The sequence below is a fragment of the Capra hircus genome, chromosome 21 (genome assembly GCF_001704415.2).
Source record: "Capra hircus breed San Clemente chromosome 21, ASM170441v1, whole genome shotgun sequence".
NCBI classification, from domain to species: domain Eukaryota; kingdom Metazoa; phylum Chordata; class Mammalia; order Artiodactyla; family Bovidae; genus Capra; species Capra hircus.
The window spans coordinates 26,004,216-26,030,178 of NC_030828.1; the positions used below are offsets into that span (position 1 = coordinate 26,004,216).

Genomic DNA, 25,963 nt, shown 5'->3' on the forward strand with positions numbered 1-25,963 from the left:
ACAGCACAGTGGAGGAGACAGTTAGGCATGTAGGTCATTGCAAAGCCCTAGATCAAGGGTCACACAGAGGACTCATGAGAGAAGCACATGGACAAGAGATCCCATCTACTGGAAGTGTCAAGGTTGTCTGCTCTCTCCTACGCTCTGTGGCCAAGCCTCGCTGAAAGCCTAATAGGTGGAGAGTAACGTTTGAGCTGAAACATGAACATAAAGGAGTTTTCTAGGTGGAAACAGTTGCTTTCTAGGCATACAGAGTTGAGTTGGTGAGTGTAGAGGAAGTATGTAATGATCACAGTCTTCAGAGTGCTCACAATGTGCGAATCACTGTGCCAAGGACTCTGTGCATTGTGCTTCAGTGTTTGTGAAAGTGTTTGGTCACTCAGTTGTGTCTGACTCTTTGCAACCTGATGGACTATAACCTGCTTCTGTAGGCTTCTCTGTTTGTGGGATTTTCCAGGAAAGAATACTGAAGTGGGTTGCCTTGCCCTTCTCCAGGGCATCTTGCCAAACTGGGGATCGAACCCAGGTCTCCTACATTGCAGGCAGATTCTTTAACATCTGAGCCACCAGGGAAGCCCACTTCAGTGTTCCCAACAACTCTCATAAGGTCCAGGCATTGTAATTACCTCCATCCTGCAGGTGACATGCTGGAGGGTCAGCATAGCAACTTAATCAGCCCAGTTCACACCGTTAGTAAGCAGCCAAGTCTGGGAATGAATCTAGGCCTTACTGATTCTCTGATGTCGGGGAGAAGAGAGGTTGCTGCCTTGGGAATGGTGTGTGATTAACTGTGGCTGGAGGGAGTGTGGCCGGACAGGTGGGTAGAATCAGATCCTGGAGGCGAGGCCTTGTATGCTAAGCCTGGGGGTTTGGACCCTCCTCTGCTCTCTATGGAGTGTTACTAAAAGCCACTGTAAGTTCTTAAAGATCATTCTAGAAGTTGGATTGAAGTGAGAGGAGGGGCAAAGATAGGCTTGACGGTGGGGGGCCCATAGAGGGCTGACTCAGGAGAAACTGTGAGGCCTGAACGAAGGCAGTGGCCATGCAGGTGGAGAGGTACATGTTGAGTGTACGGACAGCGGGGAGATGTGAGCTGATGGGAGAAAACGGGTAAGGGCTGGGCCATGCTGGGTACACAGCTGGTGGGTGAGGAGGCTGGAGTTCAACCCCTTGGAGGCCATACCGCAGAGTCCATGTGTTTTAAGAACTATGAGAGATGGCCTACTCCACCGCTGCCAATTAATGTGTAAATAACATGGGACTTTGGATCTGCAATTTAGATTTTAGATATGTTGTTGTTGTTGTTGTTCAGTCGCTCAGTCATGTCTGACTCTTTGTGACCCCATGAACTGCAGCATGTCGTCATTATTTTATATTATTCATCTGTCTTTCAAGAAACAGGTTTGCCATTTGCAGTCAAATCCAGGACTCTGTTACTGACAATTCTTCCATCTTCCTGGTTTACTTGCTCACCTCTTCTGGCTTCTGGACTTTGTTTCCTCCATATCTGATATCACGTCTCAGTGCCAGGTGGGCCCTTTCAGTTTGCAGACTTAAGCCCGTCCTGTGTGCATGCTCAGTTGCTGAGTGTATCTGATTCTTTGCAAACCCTTGGACTATAGCCTGCCAGGTTCCTCTGTCCATGGGATTCTCCAGGCAAGAATACTCGAGTGGGTTGCCATTTCTCCCTCCAGTGGATTTTCCTGACTCAGGGATCAAACCCACATCTTCTGCCTTGGCAGGCAGATTCTTTACCACCTGGAAGGGTCGTTCCCTCAAGACTTACCCCCATTCTTGCCACTGTCAAGCCGAAGCAGTTCTGAGCTTGTAGTTTGGTCTTGCTGGGGTCCCTTCCACAGCCTCCCTTATCCTTCATGTGTAGCTTCCTCAGCACTTCCCTTCACCCCATCTTGCCCAAACAGTCCTCCCTGGTTTCTGGTATTGAGATGTTCATCTCTCATCTCAGACTCTGGGAGTTTCCACAGTAACTTGGGAGGGACAGGTAGTTACTCATGTGGTCTCAGGTTGCTCTTTTGACGTCAAAGCACCTGTTGTACTTCTAAGCTCTCCTTTGTAAAGTGGAAGAGCTAGGTCTTTAAGGTCACCTGAAATGCAAAACACCTATAAGTCAGCATTTCCTAAAGTGTGTCCTGAGATCTCAGTCTCAGAGATACTTCATAAAGAAAGGAGTCCCTGGTCAATAATTAGGGTACCTTTCTCTCTCTTAGAGACTCATACTCTGAAGTTCTATGTTTCCTGAGCATGCCTACAATGATGACACTTTTTTGTCTTTGTTTAAATGATGTTTCCCAAATGTGTTTGGCCAGAGAATCGTTTTTTTCCCCTAAAACTTTTTACTGTCTCCCAGAGAATACTTTGGAAACATGCTATGAACAAGTGGCTGTTTTTTCCCCCTGTGTTTGGTGGAATGCAAAAAAAAAAAAAAAAAAAAGGTCTTAATTCTCATGTGAAGATGTGAGTCCCAGAATAGACTCCACCCAGCATTATTGAAAAACAACCCAACTTTCCGTGAGTCTTTGCACAGGGTTAATGCAACCCTTTAGTTAAACATGAAGAAGGCTTTCTGGCCAACAACTCTAAGTTTCATCTGAGACAGCAGTCTCCAGTTACATTTCACTTGTGTGTTGTTTGTATGACTTAGGGGTTTATTTAGACCTGGCGTTAGTGGAGCGTGTTTCCAAAGAAAAGGTAATTGAATGTGGGGCAATACGGGCTTGTGAAACCAATTAGGAAATCATTGAGATCTGTTTAAATGGCTGGAATTATTCCGTTCCTATTAAAAACCACTTTGAGAAATGCTGAGGTTCCTGCCAGGAAGCATTCCCTCCTGACACCATCCCTGCCAGCCCTGGCATCCAGCCTTGGCCACCCGCCCTTCCTCAAAGCAGCCTGTTCTTTTCTCTGTTGTAACACTAACCACCTGGCATGGTAATGCTCTGGTTCTCTGCTTCCCCCACCTGCTGGCAACTCCTTGAGAGCAGGAGCTGGTGGCATGCACGCTGAATCCCTTACTGTCAGGCACTTAACAGGTGATCAACAGGTATGTCAAACTGATCCCATGGCCAAACTCTGAGCTGATGTTGGGCCGAGAAAGTTAGAGTCAAAAAGAACCTTCAGCATTACCCCAAGCCAGCCCCTCCTCTCCATAGAGGGGGAATCTAAAATCCTGTAAGACTCCGCATCTCAGCTGACCCCAGCACTTCTCCCCTCCCCTTGACTACAGCCTAGACCCTGCAGGGGAAACCTGCAGCCAGGCAGAGTTCAGATGCCAAGAGGCCAGCTCAGGAATGGGATGATTCTGTGTCTATTGACTAGTGCCGGGGAAGCCTTCACCAGCATCATAGCAAAAACTAGAGCTGGGCATATTGAGCCCCATCTGCCAGTTGTTGTTATTGTTCAGTTGCTAAGTCATGTCTGACTCTGCGACCCCACTGGCCCTGAAATTGGTGACCATTGGGGAGCCTTTGAGGTGTTTTGGAAAAGGAGCTTGAAATATGGTCGAGGCTGTGCTTTGGCGAAATGGAAAGGAGCGATAGCACAGGAAGAGGTGGGCCAAGGAGGGAACATGGTTGGAGTGCGTGCTAGAAGAGATGTTTGAGTACCTGTAACAGGGAAGATGGTTGGAGTGCGTGCTAGAAGAGGGGATGTTTGAGCTCCTGTAACAGGGAAGATGGTTGGAGTGCGTGCTACCAGAGGGGATGTTTGAGCACCTGTAACAGGGAAGATGGTTGGAGTGCATGCTAGAAGAGGAGATGTTTGAGCTCCTGTAACAGGGAAGATGGTTGGAGTGCGTGCTAGAAGAGGAGATGTTTGAGCTCCTGTAACAGGGAAGATGGTTGCAGTGCGTGCTAGAAGAGGAGATGTTTGAGCTCCTGTAACAGGGAAGACGGTTGGAGTGCGTACTAGAAGAGGAGATGTTTGAGCTCCTGTAACAGGGAAGACGGTTGGAGTGCGTGCTAGAAGAGGAGATGTTTGAGCACCTGTAACAGGGAAGATGGTTGGGGTGCGTGCTAGAAGAGGGGATGTTTGAGCTCCTGTAACAGGGAAGACGGTTTGAGTGCGTGCTAGAAGAGGAGATGTTTGAGCTCCTGTAACAGGGAAGATGGTTGGAGTGCGTGCTAGAAGAGGAGATGTTTGAGCACCTGTAACAGGGAAGATGGTTGGAGTGTGTGCTAGAAGAGGAGATGTTTGAGCACCTGTAAGAGGAGGGTCAGGCTCACCCTGTGGTTCAGGAAGAATACGCCTGTGCAGGAGTGCAGGAGATGCTGGTTCGATCCCTGGGTTGGAAAGACCCCCTGAAGGCAGGCATGGCAACTCATTCCAGTGTTCTTGCCTAGAGAATGCCATGGACAGAGGAGCCTGGCAGGCTACAGTCCATAGCATCGCAAAGAGTCGGACACAACTAAAGCAACTGAGCGTGCACGCAACAGTAGGGTTGTGTGAAGGTGGTGTCTGGAAGGGTCCAGTGTCCGTGACCAGGGGCTGTTGGAGAAAGGAACATCCTCTCCTGGGGAGGGGGTCACAGTCAGGGAGATGGAGGCACCCAGATCGCAGAGCCCATGAGATGCAGACAGCCAAGGATGCCAGTCTTCGACTACAAAGGATGAAGTTCCCGAGGATCACGTAGAAGGAGGTTATTTGGGAGCTGGTTACTTTGAGACAAGTTACTTTGAGCAAGGCCAGGTGGAGGCTGGTCTTCATTGGAAAGGAATGTGGAGCAGAAAGCAGCAAGACACTGATGGTGGTGAGAAATGACAGCAGAATCAGGATGTGAGTTAAGTTACTGGGGGACTGACTACAATGCGTGGTGAGTTGTCATCATGACAGAACTCTTGGTGCTAGCCAGTGCCCAGCCTGCCCAAGACAGAAGTATTGCGACCAGAAGCTGGAAAGACAGTGTAGCCCCAGAGCAGGGATGGGTGACAGGTGGGCTGTTGGACACAGCCCTACCTTTTAGATGCAAGTTCTGCACCAGTGAGGATTTATAGCTTCTAGGAGCTAGAAATGGGGGAGAAGCAATCAGTGAAGCATGCCATTTATTTCTGAACTTTGTATGTGCCTGGATGCTAAGTCCCTTCAGTCATGTCTGACTCTGTGTGACACCATGGACTGTAGCCCACCAGGCAACTCTGTTTGTGGGGATTCTCCAGGCAAGAATACTGCAGTGGGTTGCCATGCCCTTCTCCAGGGCATCTTCCCGATCCAGGGATTGAACCTGAGTCTCCTACTTTGCCAGGAAGATTCTTTACCATCTGAGCCTGAACTTTCTATAACTGAAAGCTAAAGATAGCAGGGAAGAGCCACAGCTAAGCCACCAAGAGAATGAGAGGGTCAGTCTGCTGAGCTTCCTTTGGAAAACAGTCCACTGCTTTCCAATGACATCCCTCTTCTGTCAGGGGGAGATAATAGGGACTCAAGAGTCTCGAGGTGGGCAGGAAAACTAGGGGAGCCTTGTGGCCCATTCCTCTCTATACCCCTGGTGAGACTCAGGCTTGGAAAGGGCAGTCCTTGTGCCCCCTAATTTCTTTTTTCCTGACATCCTGCTGGACCCCAGTGTGGCTTTATTGTTACAGGCCCTTAGCCCTTTGTTTATAGATGACGCCTTTCTGGAAATGAAGGTCTATCTTCTGAGTCCAAGTTTATACAAGAAATACTCATTTACAGCCTTCCCTTAAGGCACAAGAAGATGGCGTGTTAATTTTCATGATTCAATGACAGTTAATTTGGAAATAAATGTTGCATCTCTGCCAAATATTAGACAGTTAAACATCCAGCATCATCATGTGCATTTTCCCTCAATTTGGTAATTAGGAGCAGGATTCTAAAGGCTGGATTTAAGTACAACATGTTCATGTTTCTGACATGGTTGGAGAATGAGGTGTGAACTGGGAAAATTCCCCAGGTGTATGAAGCCCATCTTTTAAAATACAAACATCACAGGCCAGCCTTTTTCCTTAATCATATTTTATTATTATTACTATGAAACAGCCTATCTTATTAAATTTAGAAGTCTATAAAACGTTTAAAAATAAAATTAACCTAAAACCCATTTTATTTATTTATTTATTTTTTAATTTTTACTTTATTTTACTTTACAATACTGTATTGGTTTTGCCATACATTGACATGAATCCACCACGGGTGTATACAAGCTCCCAATCCTGAATCCCCCTCCCACCTCCCACCCCATATCATCTCTGGATCATCCCCATGCACCAGCCCCAAGCATCCTGTATCCTGCATCGAACATAGACTGGCACTTCATTTCTTACATGATAGTATACATGTTTCAATGCCATTCTCCCAAATCATCCCACCCTCTCCCTCTCCCTCAGAGTCCAAAAGTCCATTCTATACAGATGTATAAAACCCATTTTTTAACAGATTTTTTTGTTGCAAACCTTTTTTAAAGTCTTTATTGAATTTGTTACAATATTGCTTCTGTTTTTATGTTTTGGATTTTTGGCCATGAGGCATGTGGGATCTTAGTTTTCCAACCAGGGAATCAAATCCACACCCCCTTGAATTGGAAATCAAAGTCTTAACCACTGGACTGCTGGGGAAGTCCACTGAAAACCCATTTGAAAAAAATTTTAATGTATTCTGAAGTAAAAGAGAAGTCTCCCTTTCCACCCTGGTTCTATTCTGCTGCTGCTGCTGCTAAGTCGCTTCAGTCGTGTCCAATTCTGTGTGACCCCATAGACAGGGGCCCACTGTCTCTGGGATTCTCCAGGCAAGAACACTGGAGTGGGTTCTATTCTAGACATTTTAAACTTTTCATGGGCATCATAAATGTTTCCAAGTTAGTACTTAAACGGCGCAATCCCTGGTAGCTCAGACGGTAAAGTGTCTGCCTACAATGCCAAAGACCCAGGTTTGATCCCTGGATCAGGAAGATCCCCTGGAGAAGGAAATGGCAACCCACTCCAGTGTTCTTGCCTAGAAAATCCCATAGACTGAGGAGCCTGATAGGCTACAGTCTATGGGGTCGCAAAGAGTCGGACACGACTGAGTGACTTCGTTTTCACCTACTTAATTCTTTTAAATGACTGCATAGTATTCCATCAGCTGCTCCCCAAACTGGAATATTAAAATGGTTTTCAGGGACTTCTCTGACAGTCCAATTGTTGAGACCACCTTCTAATGCAAGGAGCACAGCTTCAATCCTTAGTCAGGGAACTAAGATCCTACATACTGAAAGGTATGACCAAAAATTGAAAATAAATCAAAAAAATTTTTTGAAGATTGTTTTCAGTTTGGGGCTCTTGCAAAGAGTACCATAGTGGATGTCCTTGCACATGATTCTTTTCCCATGAGCACTTCCGTTTCTGCAGGATGGTCTCAGAAGTGGAATGAGATGATGCAAGTACATTTTAATAGATGTTATCAAATTACCTTACAAGGCAGATTGCAAGTGGGTCCATTTTTCCCCTCTCCTCCCAACTCTGAATGTTTTCATTCTTTTGTAAGTTTTGCCAATCTGAGAAGTATTTTGGGGGGGTGAGGGGAGATGATGTATTTTAAATTGGATGTCTTCATCAGTGAAATCGAGTATCTTTCTGGATATATCGACTATCTGTACTTTACTGTGAGTTGCTTGTCCATGGTATATATGCACATTTTCCTGTGGAGTGATTTGTGCTTTCCTTATTTACTTGTCCAGATGTTAGTTGCTCAGTCATAGCCGACTCTCTGTGACCCCATGGGCTGTAGTCCTCCAGACTCCCCTGTCCTTGGGATTCTGCAGGCAAGACTACTGCAGTGGGTTACCATTACTTGTAGGGTGTCTTTATAATATTATGAATATTACACTTTTGTCTACTGTATGTTGCAAATCTTTTCTTCCAGGCTATTGTTTCTCTTCTCGTTTTGTTTGTATTATCTTTCATCGCACAGAATTTCTCATCTGCTTACATAAGGGGCCCAGAACATGCTCTTGTCTTTTCCCCTAATAATTCAGAGTTGGCTTGACAAAAGTCTAGAGCTGGATGAGAATTGAAAAGATAATTCAAAGGTGTCCTCAGGGTTTTTCAGCTCACTGCTGTCTCCCTGTGGCTATTGTTTTTTTGTGTGTGGGTTGTTGTTTGTTCCTTTTTATGCTCCGTAAGGATTCCCTGTCTTCAAATTCACCTGCTGGTAAATAACTTCATTCTTTCCAGGTGTCTCTTTTTATACTGTGCTGTCCAGTCACAGATTTCTGGTTCTCATCCTTTCTGGTCTAAACCAGGGGTCTCCAACCTCTGGGATCTAAAGCCTGATCATCTGAGGTGGAGCTGATTGATGTCCCAGGTGGTGTAGTGGTGAAGAATCCGCCTGCAAACGCAGGAGATACAGGTTCAATCCCTGGGTTGGGAAGATCCTTGAAGGAAGAAATGACAACCCACTCCAGTATTCTTGCCTGGGAAATCCCATGGACAGAGGAGCCTGGCGGGCCACAGTCCATGGGATCACAAACAGTTGGACATAACAGCACGCATGCCATGCCATCCTTCATGGTATAGACCAGGGGTCCCCAACCTCTGGAATCTAATGCTTGATGATCTGGGGTGTAGCTGATGTAATACTAATACACATAAAGTGCACAATAAATGCAATGGACTTGAATCATCCTGAAACCATCCCCACTGCCTTCCATGAAAAAATTGTCTTCCACAAAACTGATCCCCATTGCCAAAAAGATTGAGGTCTACTGGTCTAGACCAGTAGTAACTTGTTGGTACCATGGGCAGAAGGAATGAAATAGACTGTGAGAGGGGCTGACAGCCTTTCCTGAGAGTGAAGTGCCCAGACTGTAGTGAATGACCTTTGAGATCTCTGTTAGGGCTAGTAGAGACCTTGTTCTGGTTTGCTGAGGCTGATAAATATAAATTTGTTCATGGAGGAAGTGGCTTTTGTAGGCTTTTTTCTTACTTATTTGGTGCCTTGGCCTTGACTGCATGGGACTCAGAACTGTGATGCTGTAAAGGAACTGTGCTAGACTTGTTAAGACACCTCCTTCCCCTGACACATCCCCAGAGACATCTTTCTCTGGCCAACGCTGGTCCCACCAGACACAGAGACACACCCGACTCTGATGAACCCTTGGCTATAAAGCCTTCAGGAGTATTCTGCCAACAACTTCCCAGCCAAGAGGTGTGTCACATGGTACTTCTTGTTATAGATATTTTGCATCTGTTTGTCTCTGCTGCTTATGACAGGACCAGATCATATGCATTGCTGTATTATTTAAGCTACTGAGCACAGGGCTTAGATCATAGAGGGGCCCCAGTGAGTGTTTGCTGACTGAGTTTCTCTTTCATCTCCTGCTCATGCACCCTGCAGAACCTACCTAGAAGGAACCCAGGTTTGCTAATACCACTATTTAACACTGTTATTTAGTCATTGCTATGGAAAGAATTTGTGAACGTTTATAATAAAACACTAAGCTAAGAAAACAGAAGCAGCAAACAGGTTTTATGTTATGGCCTGCTTTGATGAACTGTTTTGTGTCTGCTTCAGTAACTGGTCTGGTGGTCCAGTGGTTAAAACTCCAGGTTAGAGTAGGACTTCCCTGGTGGCTCAGAGGTTAAAGCGTCTGCCTCTGATGTGGGAGACACTGGTTCGATCCCTGGGTTGGGAAGATCCCCTGGAGAAGGAAATGGTAACCCACTCCAGTATTCTTGCCTAGAGAATCCCGTGGACAGAGAAGCCTGGTAGGCTACATAGGTCCACGGGGTCGCAAAGAGTTGGACACGACTGAGCTACTTCACTTTCACTTTCACTTTCAGTAACTGGTGGGAGGGACGTCCCTGGTGGTCCAGTGGTACAAGATCCACCTTGCAAATCAGAGGACAAGGGTTTAATCCCTGGGAACTAAGATCCCACATGTCTCAGAGCAACTAAGTTCACACACAGCAAGTACTGAGCTACCTGCTCTGGAGCCCACTTGCCACAACTAGAGAGGCTGTGCATCACATCAGAAGATCCCACATGTGACTAAGACCTGATGCAGCCGAATGAATGAATGAATAGATGGATAAAATAACTTGGAGGGGGGAAATATGCCATTATATATTAGTGATTAGTGATGCTTGTCTTGGGTACAGAAAGGGGGTGTCTCAGTTCACATGTTAGATCTGTGTCATGGCTAACCTATATGTTAAAAAATGAACACATAGAACATTCACAGAGGTGTTATGAGTTGGAATGAGTTCCCTACAGAATTCATGGGTTGAAGCCCAGTATTTCACAATGTGACCTTATTTGGCAGTAGAGCCCTTGCAGATGTAATTAAGTTAAGATGAGATCATACTGGTGTTGTGTGGGTCCCTAATCCAGAACGACTTATGTCCTTATGAAAGGGTAAACCAGCTACTACCTTTGTGCAAAGAAACCTATCTTTGAAGGGTGGAAATCAAAATTAAACTCTCATTACAGACTATTTTGTAATTAACAACTATGGCCCCATTCCATATCAAGACTTCATGAATGTGACCAAAACACTGCTTATAGGAAAGCTGTGGTTTGAAGTGCTTTTCTTATTAAATGTGGGAAAACTAGGATTTGCCTTATGAATTAGGAATTTAACTTACGAAAATAGAATTTATTTAACTTACAAAAATAGCATAACAAAATAACATGAGCAAACTAAAAGGATAGAATTAATGAACAAATATAAATGAAAAAGATTAAATTAGAAAACAAAATTATTATACTGTTGATAATAGTTATTTATCAAGATTGGTAAAAGAAAACCTATAGGGGTGGGATGGGATGGAGAAGATGGGAAGGAGGCTCAGGAGGGAGGGGATATATGTGTACATATATGGCTGATGCATGCTGTTGTACAGCAGAAACTAACACAACATTGTAAAGTAATTATACTTCAACTGTAAATAAATCAGTTCAGTTCAGTTCAGTTGTTCACTCAACTCTGACTCTTCGCACCCCATGGACTGGAGCATGCCAGGCCTCCCTGTCCATCAGCAACTCCCAGAGTTTACTCAAATTCATCTGCACTGAGTCGTGATGCCATCCAACCATTTCATCCTCTGTCATCCCCTTCTCCTCTTGCCCTCAATCTTTCCCAGCATCAGGGTCTTTGCAAATGAGTCAGCTCTTTGCATCAGGTGGCCAAAGTATTGGAGTTTCAGCTTTACCATCAGTCCTTCCAATGAACACCCAGGACTGATCTCCTTTAGGATGGACTGGTTGGATCTCCTTTCAGTCCAAGGGACTCTCAAGAGTCTTCTCCAACACCACAGTTCAAAAGCATCAATTCTTCAGCACTCAGCTTTCTTTATAGTCCAACTCGTATTCATACATGACTACTGGAAAAACCATAGCTTTGACTAGATGGATCTTTGTTGGCAAAGTAATGTCTCTGCTTTTTAATATGCTGTCTACGTTGATCATAACTTTGCTTCCAAGGAGCAAGCGTCTTTTAAATTTCATGGCTGCAGTCACCATCTGCAGTGATTTTGGAGCCCCCAAAAATAAAGTCTTTCAGTTTCCACTGTTTCCCCATCTATTTCCCATGAAGTGATGGCACTGGATGCTGTGATCTTAGTTTTCTGAACGTTGAGTTTTAAGCCAACTTTTTCACTCTCCTCTTTCACTTTCATCAAAAGGCTGTTTGGTTCTTCTTTGCTTTCTGCCATAAGGGTGGTGTCATCTGCATATCTGAGGTTATTGATATTTCTCCCGGCAATCTTGATTCTAGCTTATGCTTCATCCAGTTCAGCATTTCTCATGATGTACTCCGCATGTAAGTTAAATAAACAAGGTTACCATATACAGCCTTGATGTACTCCTTTCCCGATTCTGAACTAGTCTGCTGTTCCTTGTCCAGCTATAACTGTTGCTTCTTGACCTGTATACAGATTTCCCAGGGAGCAGGTCAGGTGGTCTTGTGTTCCCACTTCTTTAAGAATTTTCCATAGTTTGTTATGGTCCACGCAGTCAAAGACTTTGGCATAGCCATTAAAGCAGAAGTAGATGTTTTTCTTGAACTCTCTTGCTTTTTCGATGATCTAGTGGATGTTGGCAATTTGATCTCTGGTTCCTCTGCCTTTTCTAAATCCAGCTTGAACATCTGGAAGTTCACGGTTCACCTACTGTTGAAGCCTGGCTTGGAGAATTTTGAGCATTACTTTGCTAGTGTGTGAGATGAGTAAATAAATAAAGACTGGTAAAAGAGAAAACTTCTAATAAGTCTAATCCTTATTTTTTAAAAAAGAAAATAAATGCATGTTAATGGTAAAGAGATTTATCAAAGAAAGTTTAAAACCTTATAAACATATTGTGCATAATTTAAATTTATACATGTTAAAATCTTTGGGAAGAAAGTTAATTTCTGGGAAAATTGAATCAAAGAAAGGTTTTGTTTTTTTTTTAATGAGAGGAAATAAAAACTAGGCAATTACTTGAAAAAGCTATTTTTTCAAGAACAAAGAACAGCTCTCCCAGTGGTGCCAGGCCTCAAGATTTTATGAGCAAATTATTTAAACACTTACAAAGCATAGGAAGACAGCAAGTGTTTGGCTTTGTTTCATAAAGTTCCCAAAACTTTAATACAAAACCTGACAAGGGCACTTCTAAAAGGAAAACAATGAACCCAACTTCATTTATGAACATACAGGTGCTAAATACAACATTAGCATATCAAACTATGTATTTATTAATTACAAGACTACTTGAATGGTTTAATATTAAGAGATCTTTTAATATAATTAATTAATGGAGGGGAGTGAATTAATTTTATCTATTAATGTTTTTAAATAAGTGTTTATAAACCAATAATAGAAATATGTTTTCTTAGTGCAGACAATACAAATATCTGAAACAGTAATCAATATCTTACAGACTGGTGAAATATTAGAAGGGTTTTTATCAAAATGAAGAATATAAGAGGAATGTTCACTACTACCTCTATTAATCAGCATTTGTGTTGGAATTTTTACTCCAGGCACTAAAATAAGAAAAAGAAGTAAAGCATAATTACTTGAAAGGGAGAAAAGAAAGAAAAGTATAGAATTAACATTACTTGCAGATAATATGATTACCTAAAATATAAATCAAATCTAAAAATATTTTAGAGAATTGGGTACAAAGCCATTTATAAAACACTAATAAAATCAGTAACACATTGGAAAATAAAATGTGAAAAGAATACTCATCTATAAAAATAGCAACACTTTATATATAAAAAACTATAAAACACTGATGAAAGAAATCAAAGATGACATGATAGAAGGAGAAATATATCATGTTCATGGATCGGAAGAATCAGTATAGTGACAATGAGTATACTACCCAAAGCAATCTGTAGATTCAATGCAATCCCTATCAAGCTACCAACGGTATTTTTCACAGAACTAGAACAAATTATTTCACAATTTGTATGGAAATACAGAACACCTCAAATAACCAAAGCAATCTTGAGAAAGAAGAATGGAACTGGAGGAATCAACCTGCCTAACTTCAGACTATACTACAAAGAAACAGTCATCAAGACAGTATGGTACTGGCACAAAGACAGAACTATAGATCAGTGGATCAAAATAAAAAGCCCAGATATAAATCCACACCCCTGTGGACACCTTATCTTTGACAAAGGAGGCGAGAATATACAGTGGAGAAAAGAGAATCTCTTTAAGAAGATGACACCACTCTTCTGGCAGAACGTGAAGAAGAGCTAAAGAGCCTTTTGATGAAAGTGAAAGAGGAGAGTGAAAAGTTGGCTTAAAGCTCAACCATTCAGAAAACTAAGATCATGGTATCCGGTCCCATCACTTCATGGCAAATAAATGGGGAAACAGTGGAAACAATGGCTGACTTTATTTTGGGGGGCTGCAAAATCACTGCAGATGGTGATTGCAGCTGTGAAATTAAAAGACTCTTACTCCTTGGAAGGAAAGTTATGACCAACCTAGACAGCATATTAAAAAGCAGAGACATTACTTTGCCAACAAAGATCCGTCTAGTCAAAGCTATGGTTTTTCCAGTAGTCATGTATGGATATGAGTTGGACTATAAAGAAAGCTGAGTGCTGAAGAATTGATGCTTTTGAACTGTGGTGTTGGAGAAGACTCTTGAGAGTCCCTTAGACTGCAAGGAGATCCAACCAGTCCATCCTAAAGGAGATCAGTCCTGGGTGTTCATTGGAAGGACTGATGCTGAAGCTGAAACTCCAATATTTTGGCCACCTGATGCAAAGCTCTGACTCATTTGCAAAGACCCTGATGCTGGGAAAGATTGAGGGCAAGAGGAGAAGGGGATGACAGAGGATGAGATGGTTGGATGGCATCACCGACTTGATAGACGTGAGTTTGAGTAAGCTCTGGGAGTTGGTGATGGACAGGGAGGCCTGTTGTGCTGCAGTTCATGGGGTCATAGTCAGACACGACTGAGTGACTGAGCTGAACTGAACTGAATTTAACAGGTGGTGCTGGGAAAACTCGTCAAACACTTGTCAAAGAATGAAATTAGAACACATTTTAACACCATACACAAAAAATAAACTCAAATGGATTAAAAATATAAATGTAAGACCAGAAAATATAAAACTCCTAGAGAAAAACATAGGCAAAACACTCTCTGACATGAATCACGGCAGGATCCTCTATGACCCATCTCCCAGAGTAATGGAAATAAAAGCAAAATTAAACAAATGGGACCTAATTAAACTTAAAAGTTTCTGAACAACAAAGAAAACTGTAAGCAAGGTGAAAAGACAGCCTTCAGAATGGGAGAAGATGAAGGCAAACAAAGCAACTGACAGAATTAATCTCAAAATTACACAAGCAGCTCAGGCAGCTCAATTCCAGAAAAATAAGCAACCGAATTAAAAAATGAGCCAAAGAACTAAACAGACATTTCTCCAAAGAAGACATACAGATGGCTAACACATGAAAAGATGCTCAACAACACTCATTATCAGAGAAATGCAAATCAAAACCCAATGAGGTACCATCTCACGCTGGTCAGAATGGCTGCTAACCAAAAGTCTACACACAATAAATGCTGGAGAGGGTGTGGAGAAAAGGGAACCCTCTTACACTGTTGGTGGGAATGCAAACTAGTACAGCCACTATGGAGAACAATGTGGAGATTCCTTAAAAAACTGGAAATAGAACTACCGTATGACCCAGCAATCCCACTGCTGGGCATACACACCGAGGAAACCAGAATTGAAAGAGACACGTGTACCCCAGTGTTCATCACAGCACTATTTACAATAGCCAGGATATAGAAGCAACCTAGATGTCCATTGGCAGATGAATGAATAAGAAAGCTGTGGTATATACACACAATGGAATATTACTCAGCTATTAAAAAGAATGCATTTGAGTCAGTCCTAATGACATGGATGAAACTGGCCTATTATACAGAGTGAAGTAAGTCAGGAAGGAAAACACCAATACAGTATATTAACGCATATATATGGAATTTAGAAAGATGGTAATGATGACCCTATATGTGAGACAGCAGAAGAGACACAGAGATAAAGCATAGTCTTTTGGACTCTGTGGGAGAAGGGGAGGGTGGGATGATTTGAGAGAACAGCACTGAAACACGTATATTACCATATGTGAAATAGATCACCAGTCCAGGTTCAATGCATGAGACAGGGCTCTCAGGGCCGGGGCACTGGGACGACCCTGAGGGATGGGATTGGGAGGGAGGTGGGTGGGGGGTTCAGGATGGGGGACACATGTACACCCATGGCTGATTCATGTCAATGTATGGCAAAAACCACTACAGTATAGTAATTAGCCTCCAATTAAAATAAATTAATTTTAAAAATAGCAACACTTTAAAATGCATGTTAGTAACCTTAACATGAAATGTAAAATGTTTCTTAAACTACAAAATAATATTGAGGGATATGAATGTAACTAATATGTGAATTATGTATGAATATAGCTAAGTGGAGAGTTGTGTATTCTTTGATATAAAGGCTTAGTATTACAAAGATTTCAGTTTTTTCTAAACCAATCTATACATTTAATACAATTTTAATAACTGTCCCAGTGGAATTTCTTTTAAAAGAAAGTTAATTCTGAAATTTGTGTAGTTCACTAAATATAAAAGTAGCTAATAAAATTTTCATTAACAGTACTTGGGAGTAATTGCCTTATGATATGTGAAAATATCTTTTAAAGCCTAACTAATTAAGATGTGATCAATGAACTGTCTAAATCCAATTACTGAACAAACATAAAAGACTTAAAACAGACACAAGTAGAAATGTGGTGTTTGCCAGTCAGAATGGCTGCAATCCAAAAGTCTTCAAGCAATAAATGCTGGAGAGGGTGTGGAGAAAAGGGAACCCTCTTACACTGTTGGTAGGAATGCAAACTAGTACAGCCACTATGGAGAACAGTGTGGAGATTCCTTAAAAAATTGCAAATAGAACTGCCTTATGACCCAGCAATCCCACTGCTGGGCATACACACTGAGGAAACCAGAAGTGAAAGAGACACGTGTACCCCAATGTTCATCGCAACACTGTTTATAATAGCCAGGACATGGAAACAACCTAGATGTCCATCAGCAGATGAATGGATAAGAAAGCTGTGGTACATATACACAATGGAGTATTACTCAGCCATTAAAAAGAATGCATTTGAATCATTTCTAATGAGGTGGATGAAACTGGAGCCTATTATACAGAGTGAAGTAAGCCAGAAAGAAAAACACCAATACAGTATACTAACACATATATATGGAATTTAGAAAGATGGTAATGATAACCCTGTATGCGAGAGAGCAAAAGAGACACAGATGTATAGAACGGACTTTTGGACTCTGTGGGAGAGGGAGAGGGTGGGATGATTTGGGAGAATGGCATTGAAACATGTATACTATCATGTAAGAAACGAATCACCAGTCTATGTTCGATACAGGATACAGGATGCTTGGGGCTGGTGCATGGGGAAGATCCAGAGAGATGATATGGGGTGGGAGGTGGGAGGGGGGTTCAGGATTGGGAACTCATGTACACCCATGGTGGATTCATGTCAATGTATGGCAAAACCAATACAGTATTGTAAAGCAAAATAAAGTAAAAATAAAAAAAAGAAAAAGAAATGTGGTATTTGATGAGGGAAGCATTTTCAAAAGGAAAAAGGAGTGCGCAGTTTGAGGACAACTGATCATTTGTAAAACTATGAGATACAGCATATCAAAAATTTCAGATTTATTAAAGGTAAATGTGAAACTATAAAGTGCTATATGAAAATATGAGTGAATATTTTACGTGATCTTGGGGCAGAGATTGTACTTTTCAAAGAATGACCCCCAAAGGCAAAAACCAGAGTTGAAACTGACAGTTTTGATGATCTGTACTTTAATAATGCTGTAGAAATAAATGAAGAAAACACTTTAAAGGAAAGAAAAACATAAAAAATAACTTACATGAGACCCACATATATTCTTTAAAAAAAAAAAAAACTATTTTGTATTGAGTATAGCCAGTTAACAGTGTATTGATAGTTTCAGGTGGACTGCAGAGGGACTCAGCCATACGTATACATGTATTCATTCTCCCCCAAACTTCCCTCCCATCCAGACTGCCAAATAACACTGAGCAGAGTTCCCTGTGCTGTACACAGTAGTTCTTGTTGGTTATCCGTTTTAAATACGGCAGTGTTCACATGCCCATTCCAAACTCCCTATCTCTTCCCCCATCCTTCCCCCTGCCCCAGCCACCATAAGCTCATTCTTTAAGTCTGTGAGAGACCCACCTATATTCTTAATACATCACAAAACTTTTTAAATAAATGAGGAAAAAACCCACAAACAGAACTTTTGTATTGCAAAATTGTGTGCAGGCTGTCCATAAAAGACCAAATGGAAAACAAATATATGTTCAAAGAAAAGCAAGTATAACTAATAATAAAATACCATGTATACTCTCTGAGATGGCAGTTTCATTCCTAGGATTTATATGCTAAAGAAATCATTGATATGCTCTAAGATGCTATGTAGAAGGATGCATGGGATTGTATTTCTTGTGCGTGTGAAAAACTGGGGGAAAATAAAATGCACTAGTATCAGAGAGATGGGGTTACAGAAATCACAGCACAGCCATACAGAGGAAAGATGAAAACACATAAATGTTTCTCAGTAAGCTGAAAAGTTTCCAAAGCAGGTTATAAAACAATATAAGAAAAAAAAGATATTTTATTACACACATATACACACAGTAAAGGACATAAGGATTGTACTGTAATCAAGGTTAATTTTAATGTTTATCTTTTTATTTATCTATAGTTTTCTAGGGTCTTTCCTGAGATCCAGTGGTTTACTCTGTGTGTCCACTGCAGGGGACATGGGTTCTGTCCCCATATCTATCCCCATGGTGTGGCCAAAATAAAAAATGGTATCATATAGTCTTCTAAATTTGCTTCAAAAAGACTGGCCAGAAATATACAAGACATCATTTTTTTATATTCTTTTGGTAGGTAGCTTTTTACTCCCCTTATTTATACCCCCTTTTTTTCAAAATATTTTTTATATACCAGCTGCATTGAAATATAATTCATGTATCACAAAGTGTACAAATTAAAATGTACCATTCAGTGGTTTGGAGTGTATTCACATAGTTTTACAACTATATCATTGCAGTTAGTTTTAAAATACATTCGTTATCCCAGAAAGAAATTGCACACCTATTAGCAGTTAGCAGTTACTCCTGTTTCCCCCCAAATCCTAGACAACCACTAATCTACTTGTTTGATTTTACGGAATCGCCTGTTCTGGACATTTCACATAAATAGACTCATGTAATATGTGACTTTCTGTGATGGACTTCTTTCACTTAGCATGATATTGTCAAGATTTATCCATATTGTAACAGGTGTCAGTATTTTCTTTTTTATTGCCCAATAATATACTAGTATCTGGATCTGCCACATTTTGTTTATTCATTCATCTCTTAACAGATATCATGGTTGTTTCCACTTTGGGGCTGTTGTTGCTGTGAACATCTATGTCCACATGGACATATGTTAGTGGACATATGTTTTCATTTCTCTCGGGTGCACACCTAGGAGTGGAATTTCTGGGGTATATGGTAGCTCAATGTTTAGCCCTTTGAGGAACTGCCAGATCGTTTTCCAAACCGACTGCACCATTTTACATTCCCACCAGCAGTATATGATGGTTTGTTTCTCCGCATCTTCACCAGCACTTGTTATTGCATTTTTAAAAAATTGTAGCCCATCCTAATGGATATGAAGTACTCTCATTATGGTAGTGACTTGCATTTCCCTGATGACTAACGATGTTGAGTATCTTTCCATATGCTTACTAACCATTTGTATACTGAATGTATACAAATGTTCACATCCTTTGCCCTTTTGTTAATTGGGGCTATATTTGTCTTTTTATTGATGAGTACTAACCGTCAAAACCATTTTAAAAGATCATCTGTTACTTGAGAATATTACCCAAACGTTTGGAAAATAGAGAACGTCCAGATATCTGGATGATAATCTGGAGATTACACATCACTTCCCTGTCAGAGGCTTTTGGTCAGAAAAGCATGTGAGAGCTTGATCCTGAATCCTTTCCGCCAGCTGGTGCCAGAGCCCACCCCTGCCTTCCTGTGGTCACCCACAGCCTCCTCCGGACCCTGGTAGTCTGAGCAGTGATGATCACAGCTTCCTTGGCCCTAGGGTCCCTACAGCTGCTCGTGGGCTTGTGTCAGAGCCACCTATGCAAATATTCAGCCCCAGTGTTTCAGGCGCCAGCCCTTCCATGGGAAAACTGAGCCCAGCATCCTGAGGAGAACCTTGAGACAGGCACATAAATAAATTTCTTTAAGGAAGTTTGGGTTTACTGAAGAATTTTCTGGATATTTCACAAACACTTAATTGGCTCTCATTCACAACTAAAGATTACCTGCCTACATTAAGACCAAAACTATTTATTTAATAAGTTACAACTTTCCACTTCATTTCTGCAAAGCCAAATTCAGTTTAGTTCAGTTCAGTCACTCAGTCCTGTCTGACTCTTTGCAACCCCATGAATCACAGCACGCCAGGCCTCCCTGTCCATCACCAACTCCCGGAGTTCACTCAGACTCACGTCCATCGAGTCAGTGATGCCATCCAGCCGTCTCATCCTCTGTCATCCCCTTCTCCTGCTGCCCTCAGTCCCTCTCGTAACATAATTTTAGCTGGTGTATTAAAATGCATCCTTACAAAGGAGCCAATTTATACACTTCAGTTCAGTTCAGTCACTCAGTCATGTCCAACTCTTTGTGACCCCCATGGACTGTAGCACTCCAGGCTTCCCTGTCCATCACCAACTCCCGGAGCTTGCTCAAACTCACGTCCATCGAATTGGTGATGCCATCCAACCATCTCATCCTTTGTCATCCCCTTCTCCTCCTGCCTTCAATCTTTCCCAGCATCAGAGTCTTTTCCAGTGAGGCAGTTCTTCCCATCAGGTGGCCCAAGTATTGGAGCTTCAACTTCAGAATCAGTTCTTCCAATGAATATTCAGGACTGATTTCCTTTAGGATTGACTGGTTTGATCTTGCAGTCCAAGGGATTAAGAGTCGTCTCCAACACCACAGTTCAAAAGCATGAATTCTTCTGCACTCAGACTTCTTTATAGTCCAACTATCACATCCATACATGACTACTGGAAAAACCATAGCTTTGACTAGATAGACCTTTGTCAGCAAAGTTATGTCTTTACTTTCTAGGTTGCTCTAGATGCTGTCTAGGTCAGTCATGGTTTTTCTTCCAAGGAGCATCTTCTCATTTCAAGGCTCTGGTCACCAACTGCAGTGATTTTGGAGCCCAAGAAAATAAAGTCTGTCACTGTTTTTATTGTTTCCCCATCTATTTGCCACGAAGAGATGGGACCGGATGCCATGATCTTTGATTTTTGAATGTTAAGTTTTAAGTCAGCTTTTTCACTTTCCTCTTTCACTTTTATCAAGAGGCTATTTAGTTCCTCTTTGCTTTCTGCCATAAGGGTGGTGTCATCTGCATATCTGAGATTATTGATATTTCTCCCAGCAATCTTGATTTCAGCTTGTCCAGCCAGCATTTAGCATAATGTACTCTTTATACACTTTCTAATATATATTATACATATATATATATATGTGATGTACTTTTTATACACTTAAAGGAATTGTATCTTTGGCTCCCGTTAAGTCTTCTTCTCTGCACGTCTAGGCTGATGCACCTTCTTTTTTTTTGATTTTTAAAATAACATTTGTTTCTTTATCAACTGCACCACGTAGCCTGTGGGATCTTGGTTCCTCGGCCAGAGACTGAACACAGCTCCCCGCACTGGAAGGCAGAGTCTTATCTGGACCACCGGAGAATTCCTGATGCAGCTTCTAATTGAGACATTTTATTTTGATGATAAAACAGGGCTTCCCAGATGGCCCTAGTGGTAGAGACCCTGCCTGCCAATGTAGGAGATGTAAGAGATGCAGGTTCGATCTCTGGACTGGGGAGATGCTCTGGAGGAGGGCATGGCAACCCACTCCAGTATTCTTGCCTGGAGAATCCCATGGACAGAGGAGTCTGGTGGCCTACGGTTCATGGGGTCACAAAGAGTCGGACGTGACTAAAGCGACTTAGCACACACACTTGCATTTTGTTGATAAAACCACCACCATTTTATTAGACTCAGATTCTGTGGGCTAGGGGTGGAGACAGGGTGCAATATGGATGACCTGCCTCTGCTCCACAATGTCTGGGGCTCATTGTCTAGAAGCCAGAGAGCATCACTTCCACTTATTTCATTGATCAAAGTAGTCTCAAGGAAATCGAACTTCAAGTCTTGATAGAAGGTACATAAAGAGCATGTGTGACTACTTTTTAAAATATACAAAAGCTCTCACTGAACACTGGTGGGGTGAAGAATGAATCAGCAAATGAACTGTTGAATTTTTTCAACTCCTCCATCCATGGTATTTTCTAGGCAAGAGTACTGGAGTGGGTTGCCATTTCCTTCTCCAGGAAATGAGCAAAGGACTGGTTAATTCATTGACTGATCCCACAGGCTACGTGGTGCAGTTGATAAAGAAAAAAATGTAATTATTTTAAAAATTAAAAAAAAAAGAAGGTGCATCAGCCTAGACGTGCAGAGAAGAAGACTTAACGGGAGCCAAAGATACAAGTCCTTTAAGTGTATAAAAAGTACGTCATATATATATATATATAAAATATATATTAGAAAGTGTATAAAGAGTACATTATGCTAAATGCATTATGCTAAAGGCAGATGGTCTCAGGGATCAGCCAGTGACAGCCTCGCCCTGCAGAATCCCTCCTTCCACAGGGTAGAACAGAAAAACATGATTTTTTCATCCTGACTGGATTCAAGGATTCTTCCCACCACTCACTGTCTCCTCTGCCTCCTGTTCTGGACTGTAGCATAGCACCTTCATCCTTAGTGTGGCAAAAGTGTATCTGAACCCACTGTTCTCTTTGTCCACAAATACACTGTGCATGCGTGCTCAGTCGCCTAATTCATGTCCAAATCTTTGCGACCCCATGGACTGTGGCCCACCAGGCTCCTCTGTCCATGGGATTTCCCAAGCAAGAATACTGGAATAGGTTGCTGTGCTCTCCTCTAGGGCATCTTCCCAACCCAGGGGATCGAACCTGTGTCTCCTGCATCTCCTGAATCGGCAGGTGGATTCTTTACCACTGAGCCACTGGGGAACCCCACAAATATACCTGCTACCAGCAGTTGGGGAGTAAAGTCAGGGAAGTGAAAAAGAAGCTGATATTTGGGTCTTGGGCTGAGGGAGGTTCCCCACCGTCCTCTCATTCAAGCCTCACAGCATGCGATGGACTATATCATACCCTTTTGGACCTCAGTTTTAATGCAGGCTGAGATGGAGCTTGGCTCAGTGGTGAAGAATCTGCCTGCCAATGCAGGAGATCCAAGAGACGCAGGTTTAATCGCTAGGTCAGGAAGATCCCCTGAAGAAGAAAATGGCAACCCACTCCATAATTTGAAGTGTCCGTATATACTTCTTACCAAACTTTCCCTTAAAACCAAGCGTTTTAGCCAAGTTTTGCGAATTTATACATGAATAATTTGTTTCATCTTCCTTCAGTTTTCAGCATCTTCCATAGATGCTGATGATAATGTGCCATGAAATTATCAAGAGGGACTTCTCTGGTGGTTCAGTGGTTAAGACTTCACCTTCCAGTGCAGGAGGTGCAGGTTCGATCCCTGGTCAGGGAGCTAAGATCGGACAGGCTGCAATGAGCAGTTCGAATTCTTCAACTAAAAAAGATCCCATGTGAAAGATCCTGCGTGCCTCAGGGCCAAAACATAAAATAGAAGCAATAGTGCAACAGATTCAATAAAGACTTTAAAATGGTCCACACCAAAAAAAAAAAAAAATCTTAGAAAAACAAATTATCAAAAGACATCAAGCAGAGAGCTGAGCAGGAAATGAGCAAGTGAAAGTGAAGTCGCTCAGTCGTGTCCAACTCTTTGTGACCCCATGGACACCAGGCTCCTCTGTCCACGGTATTTTCTAGGCAAGAGTACTGGAGTGGGTTGCCATTTCCTTCTCCAGGAAATGAGCAAAGGACTGGTTAATTCATTGACTGACTTCCTAGACCCTGCAGGGTCCACAGTGGATCTACATTTTTGATCATGTAAGTAAAATGGACACCTGTACATCTTTTCAAGTCACCCTGGACATGTTGCTGACTCTGGCATCTTTCATTTCAGGAATGACTATACCTGAAGAAGATGCCGATGTGGGACAAGGCAGTAAATATTGCCTGGTGGCAATTGGACGACTCCAGGTAAGAAGGAGGTCACTGCCTTTTTAATCTCCAAGGAGGGCTTGCTATTGCAGGGAGCAAGAGTCTGTGGTCTGGATGACTTTTTCCATCTCCCGTGTGCTCAGCATTGTTGAGTTCCATGTCTTACCTTACGGAAAAGATGAGGCTGAATCTGGGAGAAGAATGGGGAGACTGTGACCTGTAAGCGGCAGAGTTCTCACTTCAATGAGAGTCTGTGTCAGCCCATCCTGATATGCACCAGTTATTGCAAAGTTGAGCTCTGCTCACATCACACCCATTTTTTTAAGATTGAAGTATAGTGAATTAACAATTTCATGTTTGTTTCTGCTATACAGCAAAGTGAATCAGCTCTATGTATAGAAATATCCCCTCTTCTTTAGGTTTCCTTCCCGTCACCACAGAGCATTGAGTAGACTTCCTTTTGCTGGACAGTAGGTTCTCATTAGTGATCTATTTTATACATAGTACTGAGCTGCCTAGGTGGTGCTAGTGGTCAAGAACCCGCCTGCCAGTGAGGGAGACACAAGAGATGTGGGTCTGATCCCTGGGTGGAGAAGATCTCCTGGAGGAGGGCATGGCAGCCCACTCCAGTATTCTTGCCTGGAGAATCTCATGGTCAGAGGAGCCTGGTGGGCTATAGTCCATAGGGTCGTAAAGAGTCAGACATGACTGAAGCGATTTAGCACATCAATAATATATATATGTCAATCCCAGTTTCCCAATGCATTACACCCCACTTGGTGTCCATAAGTTTGTTGTCTACTTCTGTCTCTATTTCTGTTTTGCAAATAAGTTCATCTATACCACTTTTCTGGATTCTACGTATTTGTTTTTGTTTAGTCGCTGAGTCGTGTCCAACTCTTTGTGACTCCATGGACTGCAGCACACCAGGCTCCTCTGCCCCTCATTATCTCTCAGAGTTTGTTCAAATTCATATCCATTGAGTTGGTGATGCTATCCAGCCATCTCAACCTCTGTTGTCCCCTTCTCCTCCTGCCCCCAATCCCTCCCAGCATCAGGGTCTTTCCAATGAGTTGACTCTTTGCATCAGGTGGCCAAAATATTGGAGCTTCAGCTTCAGCATCAGTCCTTCCAATTGATATTCAGGGTTGATTTCCTTTAGGATTGACTTCTTGGATCTCCTTGCTGTCCTAGAGATTCTCAAGAGTCTTTTCCCAGCACCACAGTTCGAAAGCATCCACAAAGAAGTGATATTGTATATATATTTTTCTAATTATTTTCCATTGTAGGTTATTACAGATACTGAATATAGTTCCCTGTACTATATATTGGGGCTTCCCTTGTACTATATATACAGTCAGTACTTGTTGTTTCACACCCATGTCTAGTCACTGTGAGTGTTTCCCTGTGGTCTGCAGGATAAAGCACCCACTCACCTTACAACCCTGTCTCCTCCCTCCCATCTCTCATGCCTTATTCCCAAACCACATCTTCCCCTTTCCACAAGCCTGCCATGCACATGCCCACCATTGTGGACATCCACAGGCTGTTACTTCTGCTTGTTGTTAAAGGAAGCTCCTTAAACAGGAGAACTCCTTCTCCTCTTGTTTACTTCTGTTTCCTCATCTTTCAAGATCCATTGAAACGACTCCCTTATCTGCTTAGTCAAAGTGAATCACTCGCCTCCCTACTCCCCCAGCATTGAGTTTACATGTCAGTTAAGTTTCTTCCTTATCTGTTTTCATATAGTTAGTTGAGAGTAAAGCCCTTCCTTGCAGACTCCTCAAGGGCAGGAAATGTGTCTTTTTCATCTTTTGAGAATTAGATATTCTGAATAATGTATTAATGCATAAATCCCACCGGCTTGATGTCTGGCGCACCCAGTAGCCACTAAGTCTTTCTTCCTGTGGCATTGAGGGCCTTCCAGGTTCTGATGGTGAGGCCGTAGTAGATGTAGTTCAGAGAACACTGATACTGCATGTCTGTGGCTTCCTGGATCTCACCATTTTCAGACAGATGAATAAGCTGTTTCATTAACACATGATAAGCATTGTTTATTCATTGCAAACAGGGAAAGAAAGAATACTTGAGTGAATTCAGTTCACAAATGTAGAATTTCCAAACAGTGTAATCAGTTCCTTAGACTTCTTTGGACTTCCTTGGTGGCTCAATGGTAAAGAATCCGCCTG

The 25,963-nt window shown here is 42.2% G+C and overlaps 1 protein-coding gene across 5 annotated transcripts in view; it reads left to right on the plus strand.

The window, feature by feature from the left end:
- ARNT2 (aryl hydrocarbon receptor nuclear translocator 2) overlaps positions 1–25,963 on the plus strand; it is a 190,526-nt gene that overhangs the window by 112,105 nt on the left and 52,458 nt on the right. For all 5 annotated transcript variants that reach the window (XM_018066310.1, XM_018066308.1, XM_018066309.1 and 2 more), the window contains exon 9: positions 23,737–23,813. In XM_018066310.1, the coding sequence (XP_017921799.1) occupies positions 23,737–23,813 (77 nt within the window). The remainder of the gene's footprint in view (positions 1–23,736; positions 23,814–25,963) is intronic.